The sequence below is a fragment of the Dipodomys merriami genome, unplaced genomic scaffold (genome assembly GCF_024711535.1).
Source record: "Dipodomys merriami isolate MVZ:Mamm:240054 unplaced genomic scaffold, mDipMer1.0.p SCAF_4, whole genome shotgun sequence".
Classification (NCBI taxonomy): domain Eukaryota; kingdom Metazoa; phylum Chordata; class Mammalia; order Rodentia; family Heteromyidae; genus Dipodomys; species Dipodomys merriami.
The window spans coordinates 34,126,523-34,146,658 of NW_027205603.1; the positions used below are offsets into that span (position 1 = coordinate 34,126,523).

Genomic DNA, 20,136 nt, shown 5'->3' on the forward strand with positions numbered 1-20,136 from the left:
AGGAAATGCTTACAGATACAAAAATATCAAAGGTAAGTTCAAAGTGACTACCCGAAGGTCAAATCAGCTTCATATGCTTCTCTTTTGGGGTGGGAATGGCAGGTACATTTCTGTTTGCCCAATATAATGATTTATCTTCTATTGAGTCAACTGTTAGGTTCTACATAAAATTTATATTTTGATAAATGAAAAATAAACATATGAATCACAGCAGGGATCATGATTTTTATGGAGTAAAAGTACAGGTGTTCATTAGAATTCAGGAAACATAAAAGTTGTGGGGTTTTTTTAAATTGTTTTTGGTTTTTTGCCAATATGAGAGGGAGTTTCCACAACTAAAAGCATCGGAGAGAACATAGCATGGGGTTCTTGTCCCTTCATCTGTTCAGCTATGAGGCTCAATCTGCTAGCACTGTGGAAGGATTCCAGGATACCACACAATAATAATCATAATCATTATTATGTTTGGAGACAAGATGTCCCTTTTACTGGTGAAAATAATAAAACTCCTCAGGGAAGTTGCACATCACATTGTAAATTATTTCTTTTAGCAACAGTGTTAAGTCTTCTTAATGACAATTTCTTTTTCTCCTCCAAAGAAAATGCAGTTCAGAGTATTCACTATAGGTGCAAATAAAATTACAAACTAGAGACGATTTTCTGAGTAAGAGCTACTTTGGAAAGTAGGGATATGTTGGTTCTTGAGTTATTTCTGAGAGCAATGGAAGGAAGGTGATTATCACTGGCATTCTGCTCCAGACCTGGATGGGAATCAGGGCAAAGTAGATGGAATCACAGTCCATTAAGTACCCTTAGTTCTCAAGGGGCAACAAGGGGTCCATACATGCTCTCTGCTTGTCTTTGTGACTCCTGACTTCATAAAACCCCTGTGGAGGGCTGGGAAGATGTATCAGTGGTAGAGTGCTTGTCTTGCATGTATGAGGCCATGGATTGCATTCCTCAGCACCATGTAAGCAGTAAAAGCCAGAAGTGGCACTGTGGCTGAAATGGTAGAGCACTAGCCTTGAGCGGAAGAGCTGAGGGACAGCGCCCAGGCCTAGAGTTCAGGTCCTACGACCACCACCACCACCAACAACAACAACAACAACAAACTCTGTGGTTTTACAGACTGTATGGCAAGAGCACATGGCCACAACCTCACTCCCACCCTCCGATGAAAGTCCAATTTCTCAAACACGCATTCTGCATTTGAGGTAGCTGCAGGGACAAAGGGAGCAAGGATAGCCCATTGTCTTATATGTGTCTATCAAAAGCATTAGCAGAAAGAACTGTAGGACAGAATAATAATTTCTTAAGTGGGATAATTAACTACTCTTCCAGTAATATATTATGGTTTCCTTCAACTTGTTCCATGATGCTTCACCTTTCAGTTCCTAAGATTTCTGTGTTAAATGGGCACTTAGATTAGATAATCTCAAATGTTCCTTTTAAACCTAAAATCTTGTCATTATATATATTATATATCTAATTCTCATATCATATTCTGACTCATAAAGTTCTCACATACCATTTTCTTAGTCAATGGAAGTCTCTCTTAGAAGAGATTTGCAAACCTATAACGCTGTTTGGGATGGTCTGGGAAGCCCAATAACTTGTAAAGATAATAATTTCACTATTGTCCAAGAAAATTCTTCATAGGATTTCTTCAGAGCAGTAAAAGAAGTAATAAGAATCAGCCAGGTGCTAGTGGCTCATGCCTGTAGGTAATTTTAGTTACTCAGAAGACTGAGATTTAAGGATCATGTTTGGAAGCCAGCCTGAGCAGGAAAGTCTGTAAGACTCTTATCTTCAATAAACTACCAACAAGCTGGAAATTGAGCTGTGACTCAAAAGGTAGAGCCCTAGCCTTGAGCAAAAGAATCTCATCAGAGACAGTGCCCAGGCCCTTAGTTTAAACTCCAACACACACACACACACACACACACACACACACACACACACACACACACACACACACACACACACACACACACACACACATACCAAAAACAATTAAACAATATATACTCTCAGGTAAATATGCAAATGATCAAGTTACCAAGAGAACATTTCATAACAGTCTCATTTGCCTGAAAAGAAGGAAGAAGTATAGGGATAGGATCTGGAAAAGTGGACCCTATGGACCAGTGCTACAAGGAAAGGGAACAATTGTAGTGGTTAATATTATAATTATATTATGAGATACAGTCTTCATTACATTATCATTGGCCTTTCTTGGAACCAAGGCCTGAACTGTTCACAATTAACGGCTCCTCTCTGTACAATGAACTTCTATTTTTCCTTCTATTGACATAATGCACTAAATCTCCCAGAACAGCTCATATGTGGGTAGTTTATCACTAAGCCCTTTCAGAATACAGAGAGCAAATAAAGCTCTTTAAATACAACATAAATAAAGATAAGGGTCTGCCCACAAAAGAACTGGATCACGTGCTGTGTAATACACTATAAGTCGCAGACTTTTAGGCCAAGAAGGTGAGAAAGTCATGACCATACATACTCTCTGCTGGTCTATGGGCCAAAACAGTGCCCAACCCTGAGAAAGTTTTATGTACCTGAAGTGAAAGATGAAAATAGAAATAATGTAGCAAGTTTTTAAAATACTTAATCTACTCAATTTGTAAAGGTCAGTGGCTTATTCTCAGACCATGTCCCTCCTCCATTTGGCAATTAAAGATCTGTTCTTTATCAATTGTTTGCCTCATCACTTTTCTTTTTCAATTTTATTGATCCAGCATAAAATGCAAATGCCTGAGAATCACTCAGAGAGTAACTCTTTATGTGTAAAGACTGACCACAATTTGCCAAAAACTATATAGATCACAGAGTTTGGCTGTTTTGAAGCAGCAAAGAATTGATTGCTTCTATAGTCTGTCCACGGACAAATATAGTGAAACTAGAATGTGAAGCTGTGAACCTAAATATCCAAAAGTTCCAGTTGTAGAATAACAATTAATGGGGATGGCATACAATTCCTGCAGAGAGGTGAGTACACAGAGCATACCTGTGTTAGAATAATGGCACCGCCAGTAAAGTTGGAATTCATATGCCAAGATGTTCACCATGTTCCAAGAAAACAAAAGGCTTCCACAGTGCCAGAAGAACAAATATGCAAGAATTGTGGTGGATCTCAAAGTCTGAAATCAAATACCTTCTACTCATGTTAAGGTCTTGATTAAATAATAATAAAGCGAAATACTCTCAAATCAATTCAAAGATTTCCACCGGGCAAATAGGACCCACACATTTGTAATAGTATATTTAATGTATGAGCATACATATTATATTTAGAGGTAACAGGAAAGGAAATGCAACACAGTTATTTTTTTTCTTGCTAAGGCATTGACATTTAGACCTGAACTATTTGTAACAGCACTCAGCTGTTCAAGCGTGGTCAGATGTCAGATAGCTGTAGAAGCATGATTCTGAAAACTGAAAAATCTCAGTTGGGGAAAACACAAATGGTATGCTTTATCCACCTTGCTTAGAGAAGGAGCTGCTGGTGACAGAGTTGGAAGGCAAAAATTGCAGTGTCAATTTTTGAAGTAGTGTTGGTAGTGATTCCAGTGAAGTTGGGAGAGGTGGAAGAGAATGATGAATGGAGCGAGAATGATCAAGATGCATTATTTACAAATAAGCATGTTGTATTGAATACACCTCTTAAAGATAATAAAATAAATAAAGATGGTCCAGGCAGAGAGTGCAAAAAATAAATAAATATATAAAGCTAAACATCTAATTTCTGAGTGGGACCAGAATACAGGAAATAGGGTTTGTAAAAATAACTCACATGTATCTACTGGTGAAGCCAAAATAAAATTTAATTGTAGCTTAGGAAAAAAAGCGTAAAAAATATATTCAGTATATTATTATTATACTTGCAGTAATGTTAAAATGTCAAAGTCTCCCAGAGTTCACAGAGTTCTATGAAAAGCTATATATTACAAGTAACAATATGGCAAACATTTGTTTACTGTATTTGTTTAACAAACCAGACATAATTTTAATGAAACCAAGAAGGGAATTGATGCATGGAGGTAACTGTGACATTAAAATTGGCCCTAAAATGTGAACTATGAATAACATTCTCAAGTAATAAATATATTAAAATAAGTAATGTGTTCTAAAAGGAAACTGGTTTCCTTTCTCTCCACTGTCTTGTTGCCCATAGTCTTGTGTTTCAGGTGATCTTTAGTGGCTGTTCAGAACAGGGACCAGCAACACTATATTTGACAACACATTACTACTCCTGCAATGTTCTTCTATGTGGACTCTCTCCAATCACCAAGTGCCCTCACAGCCTTTATTTTTAAAAACTGGCATACCCTCTAATTCTCCCTCTAATTCTGTACACCCATCTCATTTATTCACACAATAGGATATAGCCATAACCAAAAGCCAGGTGATTTATGCAAGCATTTTATCAGGGATTACATCAAGGATAATCTGAGATTACAAAGCATATAAATATTACTCTCTAAATACAATCCATTAATTCCATTGTCTTAAATATAAATATTTCTTCAGAAGCAAAGTTGTAACTGTTAACATTCAATCTTCACTGAAAACAATCCATTACCTATGCTAAATGGACCAGAGCAATGAAAACAGCATCAAGTACCCGGACCTGTTGGTACATTTGGTCCCAAAATCCTGACTATACAGACAGAGAACACAGATCACTGACTCCATAATCAAATTAAACTTTCCCTGAACTACAAACAGTGTGCCACAAGCAAACTGTGGCATTTCTGTCCAGAAGGCCTTTCTTGCCCAATTACATCCATCTCACCCCAAGCCTATGATTACTGGAGCCTGCTGAGGATCAAATGTTAAAAAAGACATGTACTCTTTACCAGACCTTTGTAACTGTAACCCCTCTATACATCACCTTTACAATCAACATAAATTAAGCAAAACCAAGAAAATAAGATGCAGTCCAAAAAGGAGGGCCGGCAGGACTTGTCCTGTTGTCCTCTTACCCTTCCCTATGTGGCCAGCCACTTCCACTGTTTTGGACTACCTTGTTTGGAGTCCTCTTTGCTCATGTGTTTGGTTATGAACTTTTCCTCCTGAGGTTTGCTCAGGACACGACAGGATCCGGAGGTGATAAAGAATAGTTTTAAGGTAGTAGAAATCAGAGGATACATTTAGGCATTAAAAACAAAACAAAACAAAATTACCTAGGGAGCTGAGGATCCAATGAGTACTTGTCTAGCAAGCATGAGGCCCTAATTTCAATACCCACCTCCACATAGCACATATATATTTATGTAAATGTCATAATGAAACCCCCTTGTACAAATAATATATGCTAATTATTTAATCTTTTTTTTAAAAAAAGCTCCTAGGAAAAGGAGAGAAACATGAAGATCTTTCCCAACAAGGCCTTTGAGAACCTCTATTCTCTACTATCATCACAATCACATTCCTCAGACATTCTCTAACATACTAGAATTTGGGATATTTCCCTCAATCCTTAAAACATGTCACATTTCACTTTTAAAGTCCAGGTCTTTTCTTTTACTGAAATAAATATCCTTATTTTCCAAAAGGATTTTTAAAATTCTAATTAAGGTAATGCTAAGAAATACTCCAACTTAATCTTTTAAATTACACATATCATATATATATAAATTATATGGTAGGGATTTCCCATCATTGAGTTGGTAGTAGATAAGCTATCTGGCCATGAGCAATTCTACATATGATATTAAGCATGTGTGCAATTGGAAATGGCAGAGGAGAAAGACTAGCATTCCAGCAGCTCTAAATTTATTCTTCTTTTAAGAGTTGGGTTGTACTGAATCTGTCATGTCTATCAGGCACCCAGATCAGAAAATCCATTACATAGTTGCCTATATAAATCGAGGCAAAGATAACATCTCAAGCAGATATATTAAAACCTAAAGGCTTAAAATGGATTAGATCACCCAGAGGAGAAGAATACACAAGTGAGTGGATGGAAGAAAAGAAGGGAAGGTGAGAGGGAGGGAATAAAAAGGAAAAAATACACTCACATGCCAGAAAATAACTGTTTCCTGAGGAGAACTGAGGTTCCTTATAGAAAGAAATACAAACAAAGCCTGGCCCATCTGGAATATCCCCTCAACTTCACCAACATGCCACTATGACGCGACAGGTAGCGTGCTAAGGGAAGGGCATCAACAGAACAATGAAAGGGAGACCCTCTCCTGAACAGCACAAGCAGCAAGAAAGGCATATCAGACCTTGATATATAAGAACTAGCATGTATACCAGGAGGACAAAAAGAAGAATTTGGCCTGAGGAAAGAAATCAGAAGAAGTCTCAGGAGTGACAAGACACTTCAACTAGATAGTGAGAAAAAGTGGACATTCACTAAGAAGGTAAGTGGGAGAGGGAAAACTTCAGATAAAGTGACTATTTTCTAGGATTCCCTCTCTGCTCATTCTCTAGGATTCCCTGTCCTCAGTGACTAAACTATCAGTGATCTGAACTAGACTTTTAAACTACTGCAGAGATTTTTCAACAGTTGTCTCCAGCTCATCTCCTACTTGAGCATCTGGAGAAGTGACCTACCAAATTTACACAGGCAACAGAAAGGAATTATACCAGGGTGAGCCTTACAAGTACAGACCAAAGGGAGAGGAGATAAGAAAGAGTAACACAGACCAGAGAAATTAGATCAAACTATATAATGAACATGCATGAAAGTATCACAATGAACTTCTGTATAATGCACATAAGCTAATAAGAAGAAAAGAAAATGTGTGGATCATCATTATGACCAATTGCTTGCCTACACATTCCAAACCCAGTAAGTAGGTAGAAAACCTCACCAGCTAGCCCAAGCTTAACATTTCATTATATTCTACGAACTGATAAAATCCAAGAATTATGCATTCAATTTTAAACCAACTGTTTTCAGGAATGTATAGAATTCTTTACCAAGCAACAAGATTTTTACAAGACAGTTCTTATTCTTACCTCCATGGGAAAAGCTTTGAAATTAACGGTGTGCTCAGAACCACGCTGGTTTTCTCTTCCCCAATGAAACCTAACTTCATACAGCTCAAATTCATGCCCTTGGGGCAATGGTCCTCCAGACAGAACTGAAAAGAGAAAATAAGTTTTACTGAATTACATCTGTGTATTGGCCTGGCACGACATGCTATCTGGGTTTGCCTAATATTTTTGTTCTGGTTATTCTGATACAAAGAGCCTAGAAAACTTGGGGATGATAATACATGTGTTTTAAGATCTTTATATTTTCAACAGAATTAGACAAAGAAAAGAAATTTTTCCTTGAGACTTAAGCTTAGCAGACTGGAAGATATTCTGAGACTCAAACATGTGGCTATAGACCTATCAATAAACCAAATTGTGTATTTATATTATCTGTTGATCCTAGCCGGGTTCCAACTTAGGTAACAGACTTAGGCTAACAAAATTAACCAAGAAAAGAACTAATACAAAGTCAATCTGTGTATTACATACAGTGCAAACAAAATAAAATTATGATAAATTATGACAAATAACAATACTCAAATTATTAAAATCAGTTCCACAAGGTACTGTCCCTATTCTGAAAATAACACAGAACTCTGTCCCAAACCAGGGCACACTAAAAGATACTGAGAATTACATTTGGAAGAGAATCTGTCTTTAAGTGATAAAGAACATTTTAAAATACTTATTGATGGTATAGGTAAAAGCTTTTATTAAAATGTATTACAAACAAATGGCCACTCTCAAAACAAATAAACATTGTTTCATCCTGAACATTTCTCTCCAATTCTAAAACAGTATCAGCTAAGAATTTAAAGTTGTTTTCAGTCAAAAAAAAAAAAAGCTTCACCAATAAACACTCTATTGCTGCACACACGTGGGTGGCCATTTTTGAATAACAAATTCCAGATTGCTCTATTGAGAACAGGTGCTTGTCTACCCCCAAATACAAAAAACAAAAACAAAAACAAAAAAACAGATGCAGAAATATTTGTTTGCTTGGTTGCTTCTTACTCAGTGTCTTATTCTAGATAGGCTTTAAGGATTCTTATGTCAATGTACATACAGTACATTTAGAATGCATAAATTAGCACAAGGAAGTAAGGCAACAAAGAGGCAGAAAATGGATGGAGAAATAAGCCTATCACACAAGGTGAAGGTGATGAAGTCCTTGTGAGAGGTGTCTCCCAAATTTGTTTCTTAGCTTTCTATGGGCTCCAATAGAAAGAAAAAGTGTCCACTATAAAAAACAATTTAATTCTTCATTTTAGCTCCTTAAAATTCACCTCAAGGGGAAATGAGGTAAAATGCAAGGGAGTTACAATAAGCATAAGATCATGTTACAGAATCGCATAGTTCTTCCTAATGTTTAACCTAATTTACATTAAGAAAATTAAAAACACAAAAGGATCAATGTCAGCATCCTCAGAAATGAGAAGAAAGGGGGGCTGAGAGGGTTAATTCCTGTGGCCTGACCCAGTCACCCACCAAAGAACCTGCAACTGATTTATGTCCCAAGTAGGACTCGGGGACAAGGAAACCCAAATTCAATATCTATGAACATGAACTAGAAAACAATGAATTCTTTAAGCCTAGATTTCTAAACTGCAGTTCCTCTGCTCCTATTTTCTAAGACAATCAAAACAATCAAATACATGGATCAAGAAAGTTTATAGACATTCACAACTGCTCTAGAGGCTTACTCCATTTTCCTCATCTGTAAACATCCAAACTGTGGGTTTAAGAATGCGTGTGACTTTTTTTTTTCTAAGCAGATGTCACAGTCTCTGAATATACTCACCACCACTCCAACTCCTTGGTTTTCCAAATTTGGTCTTAAGAAAAATGGGAAAGGAGACTATGAATCTACCCACTTTGTACCTTATCATCCAAATCAGAAAGAGGAAGAGGAGGAGAATATTTAGAATCTCACATCGCATCCACCTGCTTCATCAGAAAGAGAAAACACCCTTAACTCAGTATTATGCACAGCATAAACCAACCTGAGGCTTCAGGGGTCATTTCTATACTTCTCAATTTTTAGGAGAAGGTTGTAAATTTCTCTTAGAGGAGGTTTGGTTGCATGTTACTACAAGAAAGGAAAAGGAAGAGAACAAGGAAGAGGAAGAGGAAAATGATGAGAAAGAGGAAGAGGAGAGGGAGGAGGAAGAGGATGAGGAGGGAGAAGGGAAAGGAAGAAGACGGAAAGGGATAGGAGGAGGAGGAGGAGGAGGAGAAAAAAGAAAAGAAGAAAAAGAAGGGCTGGGAAGGTGGCTCAGTGGTAGAGCGCTTGCCTTGCATGCATGAGGCCCTGGGTTCGGTTCTTCAGCACCACATAAGCAGAAAGAAAAAAGCTGGAGTGGCGCTGTGGCTCAAGTGGTAGGTCGCTAGCCTTGAGCTGAAGAGCTGAGGGACAGCGCCCAGGCCCAGAGTTCAGGCCCCATGACCAGACCAAAAAAAAAAAAAAAGAAGAAGAAGAAAAAGAAGACTATGATGGTAACAATGACAACCACCACCACAAAATGTGAAATAGGAAAGAGGATTTTAAAAAAATCTCTCTCCAAGTCCCTTTATTCAATATACTCAATGCACACACACACACACACACACACACACACACACACACACACACACACACACACACACACACACACACACACACACACACTTTCTAAATCTGTTATGTAACAGTCTACTAGTACTTTCTTGCAGAAAAGGAAAATACACCTAACCCTGACAGTGATTTCAGGGGAAGAGAAAGAAACTCATGTTTCAAAAATACATTTCACAGCTGGGCACCACCAGTGACTCACATCTGTAATCATAGCTACACTGGAGGTTGAGATCTCAGCATAACAGTTCAAAGCCAGCCCAGGCAGAAAAGTCTCCAAAACACTATCTCCAAGAACAAGCAAAATGCCAGACTGCAGATGTGGTGTAAAAAAAAGCCAAATGAGAACAAAAAGCCTTGAGTTCAAGCCCCAGAATCAGCACCCAAAAATATAAAAACCCAAAATCCCACAGGATCAATGCCAGGGTTTGTTTTTGTTGTTTTGTTTATTTTGCTTGCTTAGTTATCAAGTCTCAATATGTATTCTAGGCTGGCCCAGAACTCTCAATTGTCTTGCCTCTGCCTTCTGAGTACTGGGTTTATAGGCCTGTGCCACTATTTCAGCCCCAGTATGTCTTTAAAAGCAATAAAACACAAGGGATGCCTATAATCTCAGCTACTCATGAGGCAGAGATCAGGAGGACAGCAACTTAGGCCAAGCCACACAACAAAGTAGCAAGACCCTCATCCCAACCAACTTGTCAGGTATGCTATGGTAGGACATGCCTATCACCCCAACTTGAGAGGCACAGGTAGGCCAAGCCCTGAGCAAAAGCACATATGAAAAATAAATCTAAAGGGCTGGGGACATGGCTTAGGTTGTAAAGCACCTGCCTAAAAAGCACGAAGGCCTAAACTCAAACCCCAGTATTGCCAAAAATAAATGAATAAAAGCAATCATGCCTTTAGCTTAAAACTTACAGAGATCAAATTTTAAACATCTTGGAAATTTAAGTTTCGCAGATCCATGCATTGAAGAGAAGTTCGAAGCCCTAGAGGTCCATTTACAAATATTCCCGGTCATCTACTCCATTGGACCAAACACTGTATAGAACATTGGGGTTTTGATAAAATAGACAATATTCCTGATCTCATGGATCTTATGTTCTACTGGGCTGAAATGTAAGGTCATTAAAAAAATGACAAGACACTAAACTCAAAGTTTATGAGGTACTAAGTAAAAGCACTACCTGTTCATCTCCTGAGTGATTGTGTTTATAGACTAAAAATAAATCACAGCTCTGTTTTACCCATTTGGTCAGATCCTCTTAAGGCATTATTTTCCCCCTTTTAAAGCTTATATTCATAATAAAATCATTCATACTAAAAGATACACTCTTCCTCCATTACTGAATATCAGATTTTGGTGAGTGATATTTGGTCACTACAGGGCAGGTGTAATAGCAATAATAACATTACATCAAAAGAGCAACAGTGAAACAACATGCAGATTGTGCTGACCATAGGCTGGTTGTCCTTGGAATAACAAACTTGTAGAAAGAATATAAAATAAACTGATGACACTGCCATCACCTCCACTTCCTTAGATGCTTCTTAGGAGACATAGCCACACTCGATGGGAAAATACAATCAGGTCTCAAATGATGTTTGATCTTGGTTGTGTCTAGAAGGAACAACTGGTCTATGGAAGACGTATGCTTCTCATTGATTTTCTATGCTGTCTGTCCATATTGATATTTTGTGTAGTCCTTGGCAGAAAAATGTTCCCCACCCCTACTAATACTGTAGATGCTGGACAACATTGTATCCTTCCTCTCTGAATGTAAAATACCCATTTTATGATACATAGTAATGCCATGGTTTATGAGAGATATTTGTTATAAAGGTGTTGGTTGTGGATGAGGGGGATGTTTGAGTTTATCTCTTCTTTGTGTGCCAGTACTAAGGTCAAGGATTTGAACTCCAGACCTCATTCTAGGCTGGCATGATACCACTGAGCCATGCCTCCAGCCCTGTTTTTCACTAGTTATTTTTAAGAAAGGGGTCTCAATTCCTGCCTAAGCATGCACATCAGCCACAGTCAGCCTACTTTCAACTTCTTGTCATAGAGGGTATCACAGGCAGCTTTGCTTCTCTTCCACATGCTCTGGCCTGGTATCATGGTCTTCTCATTGTCAGCCTCTCAAATAGCTAGAATTACTGGCTTGATCCATTGGTTCATGGTGTATTTAGTGATGTCACTATAGAATTTTGCCTTTCCAAATGACAATTAAGGAACTATAAAAACCAATAGCAGGTACCACAACAGTATTAGATTCCAGTACACTATAGACCTACTCCATACAGACTAATAGAAGAACAATTCATCTTTAAGATTTGGCTTCTGAGTGATTTTGGATTTCTATATTATAGTCCCAAAGCCACAGATTTTTTCTGATGATAATCCATAATTTATTGTTTTGACTTGATTACTGTCTCCCATTCAATCAAATTTATTTCTGTTACTTAAACACAGTGTACTTACCAATAAAATATGTACCATTCAATATGTATGTGGTATGTGTGTGCACAAAAAAAGAAGCAGATTAAAGAAAGTGTCCAGATAATCAAGCTCCCCAGTTAGCTAACAATAAATAATACAGAATCATGAAAAAAGTCATCTCTGATATTTCAATAGACAGAAAATGCAGAGCCACTTTAGTGAAAATAATTCAATATATTTTGACGTCTATCTTTACATAAGTAAAGTTACTAAGAACCACTAGAAAAGTTTTCATGAAGGGGGTAAGTATGATTGATAATAATAATTATGTAGCCTAAAATTAGTATTGAAAATTATAAAGGTCCCAGAAGTAAAACTTTCTAATTAAAGTTTCTATATTAAGTTACAGTAGATGGCACAAATGACCTATCCTGATTAGCAATTTTTCTCACATTGATGACCTATTAAAAATGTCATTACTGTTTAAAAAATGTTGTGAAGATTAGAAGTACTTTGTCTTCAGATTTTAGAGATATTTCTTCCAGTACAAATTTTGGAGGCATATTTAGCACAAACACAACTTCCAAGTTATAGACAAAGTTATAATTCAACTTTTTGAATTATATACCTTAGACGTATATAATTCAGAGGTGAATGATTTTCATCCATGAATACTCTTTTCAATCACATAAATAAAAGAGCTTCTTCTCAGCCGGGCATGGGTGGCTCATGCCTATAATCCTAGCTACTCAGGAAGCTGAGATCTGAGGACATGGTTCAAAGTCAGCACTAGCAAGAAAGTCCATGAAACTCTTATCTCCAATAAACCACCAGAAAACCAGAAGTGGCGCTATGGCTCAAGTGGTAGAGTACTAACCTTGAGCTGAAGAGCTGAGGGACAGTGCCCAGACCCAGAGTTCAAGCCCCACGACAGGGAAAAAAAAAAAAAGTCATTACTCTTGCTGGTGTGGTAGTACACACATATAATTCCATCACTTGGAAGGCTGAGGAAGAAGAATCTCAAATTTGAGGCCAACTAAGACTACATGGCAAGCCCTTGTCTTGAAAAACAAGATGTCATTACCTTTAATATACTGCTTGTAATCAGATGGAATGACCTGTCATGGAGCAGCCTTCAACAGTCTCATGCTTTCTCACTACCTGAATCTCACAACCCTCTGGTTACCATTCTGTGCTAAGACCCTCCTCGCAGCTTCACATTCTGGAACTGCAGTTAACTACAGTCAACCACAAGCTGAAAATGCCAAATGGAAAATTCCAGAGAGAAAAACAAAACCACATTCACATTAACTTTTATAGTATGTTATTAGAATTGGTCGACTGCATTATTTCTTATTGTTGTTAGTCTCTTGCTATACCTAAATTATATCTTCTCACAGGTATGCATGATAGGAAAAAACAGGAGAGGGTTGGTGTAATCTCCAGTTAAAGGTTAGTGAGGACTACCATTATTATATTTTTATATTTCTGCTACTTGTCACACCATCACAAATATATTTTATTGTAATTTGCCTATGCACCTTAAATGTAGAAACGAAATGATCTCTATGGTGGCCATAACCAATTTCTACATGCTTAAGGTGACAACAGGGCCCACAGTCTGGCTAGGTCACCCCTAGAATGTGCTGACTGCCACTTTGAATATGCCCAGCTAGAAGGTCGGGGAACAGTGACAGAACATGAACCAAGACCCAGTCCAGGAGCTCCACCACTGCCTATCTCTTCAAGGACTCCGTCATATCTTCTATGCCACAGGGCTACTCACTGGAGTTCTATAAACTGAATCTCAGAAATTTCCATGTCACCCTTCCTCTTCCTCTAACAGGTAATAAATCAGGGCTATAGTCACTGAGTCTTTTGCATAAACCCTTAAACCAGCTCCCAAACTCTCACAGATCCAGTCTCATATTAAGGGATCCCAGGTTACCTTTCCTAAAGCAACACACTAGTTCTGACTTTATTGAAAATGTAGACAGCAGAGGTCCCTCATAACTGTGTTCCAAACCACCTTTGTGCTATTACCCATTAATTCCTTTTTTTTGGTCACTTGTGGAGGCTGAACTCTAGGCCTAGGCGCTGTCCCTCAGCTCTTCAGCTCAAGACTAGCACCCTACCATTTGAGCCACAGTGCCACTTCTGGCTTTTTTCTGCTTATGTGGTGCTGAGGAATCAAACCTAGCACCTCATGCATGTGAGGCAAGCACTCTACCACTGAGCCTACTTTCCAGGCCTACTCATTAATTCCTTTTATGATAACTGAATCTTCTCTTCCAGAAACACGACAGGACTTAGCTTCCCTGTACTATCTCTAGACCCTCCCACATCTGTCTTTTGTATGTTGTCCCTTCTGCCCACCACACCTCTAAGCTATTCACCCTTCAAGGATCATTTCAAGTGACACAAGAAGTTTCTCCACAACCCCTTCTCTAATATTTTCCACCAAAAATAATTTCCCCTGCTGTATTTATCTTTCATAACCTATCACAGCAACCTCACAGAGAGCAGGTAATAGGTCTGGTTTATAGTTACCTTATCCGAAATTATGTAACTTAAGGTAAAAGAAAGACTGTCAAATTCACCCTGCTAGTCAGAGGACACCAGTGAGCACCCATGCTTGAGGTCCAGGTTCTCTCCTAATAATGCATATAGTTCTCTTAGCTTGTGGGCTTTCTAAGTCCCCTCAGGCTCTACTGCCTCCCAGCACTGCAGACGAGACAGAGGGGCTAGAAGCTATTTATAGACTTTCCCTCCTGGTCATTTCAGTCATAGTATATACATGGCTTTAGAGATAAGTGAATTTACAAGTGGCAAGTAATAAGTAAATGCTGAGGGACTAGCACATAAGTTAAATGAACTAAATACATGTGAAAGGAAAAAATGGCAACTACAGGACAAATTAACAGCAGCCAGTATTTTCAATGATGTGATGTACAAGTATATTTGTCATGCATAGGTACAGAGTTCTAAAATAAAAACAGTCAACAATAGGGGAGATTACATAACTTTCTCATTGAGGAAAGGACTGTTCACACCTGAACTATTGAAGTCCATGTTGTCCAGCACCCATCAGAGGGTCTGTGACTGGAGGAAGCTGGCAGCCCAGCTACCCTCCAGAAACCCATGTCACCCAGAGGACTTACAGCAACATCCCCTTTCCTAAACCTAGATGCTATTTATTGGAAAAAGGACACTGAGCAGAGTAGCTTAACATCCACGTGGTACACTCACTGCCTGTGGGGCGTGTGCAGTATTGAGAAGAGAGTTCACCAGGAAACACTGAGAACCCTATTATTTAAGAATAATGGAGCGTGAAGAACTAGCAGAGAACAGGCAATTAAAATGTAAAAGAAACATCAGGAGACTGTGTCACAGGGACCAATAGTAGAGAAGGTTTCCCAAAATTCCATTCAACTTAAACAGAGTTAAAGTAAGAATTACACACTGGCCACTGGGGTGAGGGGGAAAGAGGACACCAGTGATCCTGGCCTGAGAAGTTTTAGCAGGTGAGGGTATGGGGAGGGGACAGGAGAGTTCAGCTCATGCCCATGAAATAGCTCAATTACAAATTAAGGCAATTTATCCAGATGGACTTCTATATGGGAACCAAATCATTAAAACTATGTTTAAGAAGCTATACTAAGTAAGCATAAGCATCAAATTATTATACAATTATTATAATATAATGGACTTTTAGGATAATTATATAATGGTTAATATAAAAAAGTGAAAAAGAAAGAAAACAAAGTAACCTCAACCACTGACAGACTCAAGAAGATCTGAGGTTTCAGTAGTATGGTAAGTATAAACTCCGTTTTAATTTCTCTCTTTTTTTTCCTTTCTTTCTTTTTTCTTTTTTTTTTTTCTTTTTTCCGTCGGTCATGGGGCCTGAACTCTGGGCCTGGGCGCTGTCCCTCAGCTCTTCGCTTCAAGGCTAGTACTCTACCACTTGAGCCACAGCACTACTTCCAGCTTTTTCTGCTTATGTGGTGCTGAGGAATAGAACCCAGGGCCTCATGCATGCGAGGCAAGCACTCTACCACTGTCCAGCACTAATTTCTATTTTTTAATTAAAAATAAGTGTGCTGCCAAGTGCTAGTGGAGCACAAATGTAATCCTATCTACTCAAGAGGCTGAGGTCCAAGGATAAAAGTTCAAAGCCAACACAGGCAAAAAAAAATCCATGAGAGGTTTATTTCCAATTAACCTGCAAAAAGCTGGAAGCAGAGCAGTGGCTCAAGTGGTAGAGTACTAGCCTTGAGCAAAAAAACTCAGAGATAGTACCCAAGAGCTGAGTTCACGACCCAGAACTGGCATCACACAAAAAAATAGATGTGCTTAGTTATACAGTGCTTTTTACTTAAAATGACAACATGCTATAAATGAAGGAAATAGCTCCAATCACACAACTAGAACTATACTCCAGAATTCCAGTACTTATCACCCTCGCCCCCACTTCTCAATCCTCACTAAACAAAGGGCCAAAAATTCACCAGGGCAGAATGAACAAGAGTGGAAATAACAGCCTCAGAGAAATTGAGGAGTTGGTAAAGTGGACTCAAAGGTGGTAATTCAGCAAAACAAATCTATAGGCAGAGGAAGGGCAGAGGCCAGCAATGAATACCACTGACGCCAAGTGCTATGGTTTGAATGTTTGCATGCCCTCCAAAATGCATGTTGCAACTCAGTCCCAAATGCAACAACATCACAGATGGGAACTTTCAGGAGGTGATTCATGAAGTTACAGCCTTAAGAAATGGCTTCATGCCTTACACAGAAGCTCCTGTGGCCCTTTTTGCCCGTCTGTCAGATGAGGAGACAGCAACAAGGCACGATTATGAAGCCCAGTACAAGTCTTCATCAGATGCTAACTCTACAGCCAACTTGACCTTGGACTTCAGACTCAACTGTGAAAAATAAATGCCTATTATAACCTACCTTGCCTATGGTATTTTGTTATAGCAGACAAATGGATTCACATAGCTGAAAAGACTCAGGAGATAAAGACATCAAATATTTCCCCTATGGAAAAGTAAAGCAGAAAACTATAAGCAGGAAAATATATTTAAGGTCTTTAAGAGAATCTGTTATGCCTCTCCCTCCTATTCTTCATAGCCAAGAAACTACCTTATATTCCCTGACAGAGGAAAAATGGGTACCAAATGGTGATGCTCCTGATGATGGCCAAGAACCAGGTGTGAGCTAGCCCTCTACTCCAAACAAAAACAAAACCAAAAACAAAAAGTAGATACGTTCCAGGGAAATCAATGAGACCTGTGAAGAGGTCTCCACAAGAAAGTCAGGTACCATGAGGAACACCAGACCCCATGACGTACACCAGACCCTGTGCTCAGAGCTTTTCATTCACTTTTTAGGGCCATTCTCACATACAAACAAGGAACCAAGATCATTACACATTTGATGAGACTCTCAGAGTCAAAGACAAGGACCAAAACAAGTATATGGAAGAGCCTAAAATAAACAGAACAGGAAAGAAGCAATATAGAAAAGAATGAAGAAAAGTTTCACAGTCATGAAATACTGAATGCTATAAAAAACAATTTTTTTGCCAGTACTGAGCTTAAACTCAAGGTCACAGGCTGTCCCTTTGCTTTGTCACTCATAGCTGGTGCTACTCTACAATTTAAGCCACACTCCATTTCTAATTTGATTGGGTTTGGGTTTTTTTTCTGGTTATTTAGAGATCAGAGTCTCAAGAATTTGTCTGTCCTGTCTGGTTTTAAACCATGGTCTTTAGATCTCAGCTTTTGAGTAGCTAGGATGGTAGACATGAGCTATACAACTGGTGCCCAGCTTGGATCCCACAAGTTTTAAATTTTTTTTAAGTCACAGAACATCATATTTTAGAAATTAAAAATATGAAGCTCTGTAAGGTAGCACACACCTGGAAGCTCAACACTTAGAATACTGAGACAGAAGGATCATGAGTTCAGAGTGAGTGTGTATATATACATATATATACTTTGTATGTGTGTATATATATGTATGTGTGTGTGTGTACAAGCAAGTAAGCAAGAATTAAAAGTGCAGAAAAAAAGCTGAAAGAAAATGGAATAACTTACTAGAAAATGGAGGAAAAGGAAAAGTAGGGGTAACTGAAAGAAATAAAAAGGACAGAGATAAAAACTGAGAAACATTTTTTTAGGCAGGCCTCAATATGTATGTAGTCCAAGCTGGACTCAAACTTGTAGTCCTCTTGCCTCTGTTCTGGGATTATAAGTGTGTGACACCATACGCATTTCTATAAACAAAACAGTACAAGAAATATATTACAATTTCGAGGAAATAAAAGACAGAATTATCCTGATTAAAAGGACCCACCAAATGCCCAGCACATAGAATGAAATAAATACCATGCAAAAATCTGTGGCTATAAAATTTCAAAACAGAAGGAAAGGGAAAACTATAAAAGCTTCCATACAGTGTGCAGAGACGGACTGAAAGGCATATGGCCTTAGATCTTCCCAGCCCATGACCAGGGCCAGCAAAGTATACAAATGACATCCAAATGATGCTTGGAATCACTTCCAAGCCAGACGACCATCCAGGTAAATCAAGTCAAGCCAAGAGGTTTAAACACAACCTTGTGGACACATCAGATAGTCCTACACTTACCCTTCACTTACCCCTCTGTCCAGAAGTTCATGGAACATAAACCTTAGAACAAATGAAATAAGAAACTCTCCACAGTGAGGGAGTAGCCCTAAAGAGAATGAATCTACATTTAGGAGAGAAGAAATCTAATACTGGAGATAATCAAAAGACTTTACAGGTGTACTATCCTTGAAGGATCCAAACCTGGAGTTGTTTCACCATGGGGAAGAAGGAAAGACAAATTGGGAAGGAGGGAAGGTGGGAAAACAATTTGATGACTGTGAATGTGCTAAAAGATCTGTCATCTGTCAGAATGTTTAGTATGAATTTATAATAAATAGATTTAAAAGTTAATAAAAATATTTTTACAGGGGAAAATATTGCTTAATAAAAGAAACAGAATGTAGTCACAGCTGGAAAGAATTTTGACTCAGCTGGAAATAATAGTTTCATCAGAATACCAAAAAACTGATTATTAATCTGAATAGAAAGTATTTTAAAATAGGAGGCAATCAGGTGCTGGTGGCCCACGCGTATAATCTAGCTACTCAGGAGGCTGAGATCTGAATATGGCAGTTCAAAGCCAGCCCAGCCGGAAAGCCTATGGGACTCTTCTCCAATTAACCACCAAAAAGGCCAGAAGTGGAGCTATGGCTCAGGTAGTAGAGCACTAGACTTGAGCAAAAAATCCAGGGACAATGCCCAGATCACAAGCTCAAGCCCCAGGACCAGCACAAAAAAAGAGGGTACATGACAATGAGGGAACAAACAGTTATAAAAGACCTGTCATCATTTTCCAAACATTAATACCTAATATTTAAAGCTATCTTAACTATCAGAGTATAACTGCATAAACACAGCATTAAGGAATACGGAGATCACTATACATGAAGTAGCTAAAAAGGTACAAGTACTTCAAAGCACATGTCACTATTCACTAGTGACAGAAACTAAAAGTGGGAAAAATCAGATAAAACAGAGGTAGAGAGAAATACAGTAATATTCAACTATTTAAATTATGCCAGTTTCCATTTTCTTAAAGATACAACTCAAGAAATGACGGGGTAGTAAGGACTTAAAGAGAAGCTTAAGTAACCTAAAAAAAAAAAAAAACTGATCAAAACATGTTTTTTAGTTAACTTTTTCAGTATGTAGAACCATCAAAAGGGAAGAAATCATGAGAAGCAGTGCCGGGTCTCTGAAGGATTGGAAGGTCTCTGAAGAGGCAAAGAATAGAGGTGGGGGTCCCATGTGCCCCCATCCGGCATAGGGAGAAATTCACATAGTTCTTCCCTCCTGGTGAGGCAGGGCTGAATATACACTAGCTCAATGGGGATTTGCATTTAGTCATTATCTATTCTCTCAGTAATGATTTATTAACATTTACATCGAACTTTAAAGAATTGTGTTTTCACTAGACAATGAATCCTCAACAACT

General features: G+C 38.4%; 1 protein-coding gene across 1 annotated transcript in view; it reads right to left on the reverse strand.

Annotated features, from left to right (window-relative positions):
- Window positions 1–20,136, reverse strand: part of Ca8 (carbonic anhydrase 8) — a 91,714-nt gene that overhangs the window by 68,309 nt on the left and 3,269 nt on the right. The window contains exon 3 of the mRNA XM_069990778.1: window positions 6,991–7,115. Coding sequence (XP_069846879.1) covers window positions 6,991–7,115 — 125 coding nt within the window. The remainder of the gene's footprint in view (window positions 1–6,990; window positions 7,116–20,136) is intronic.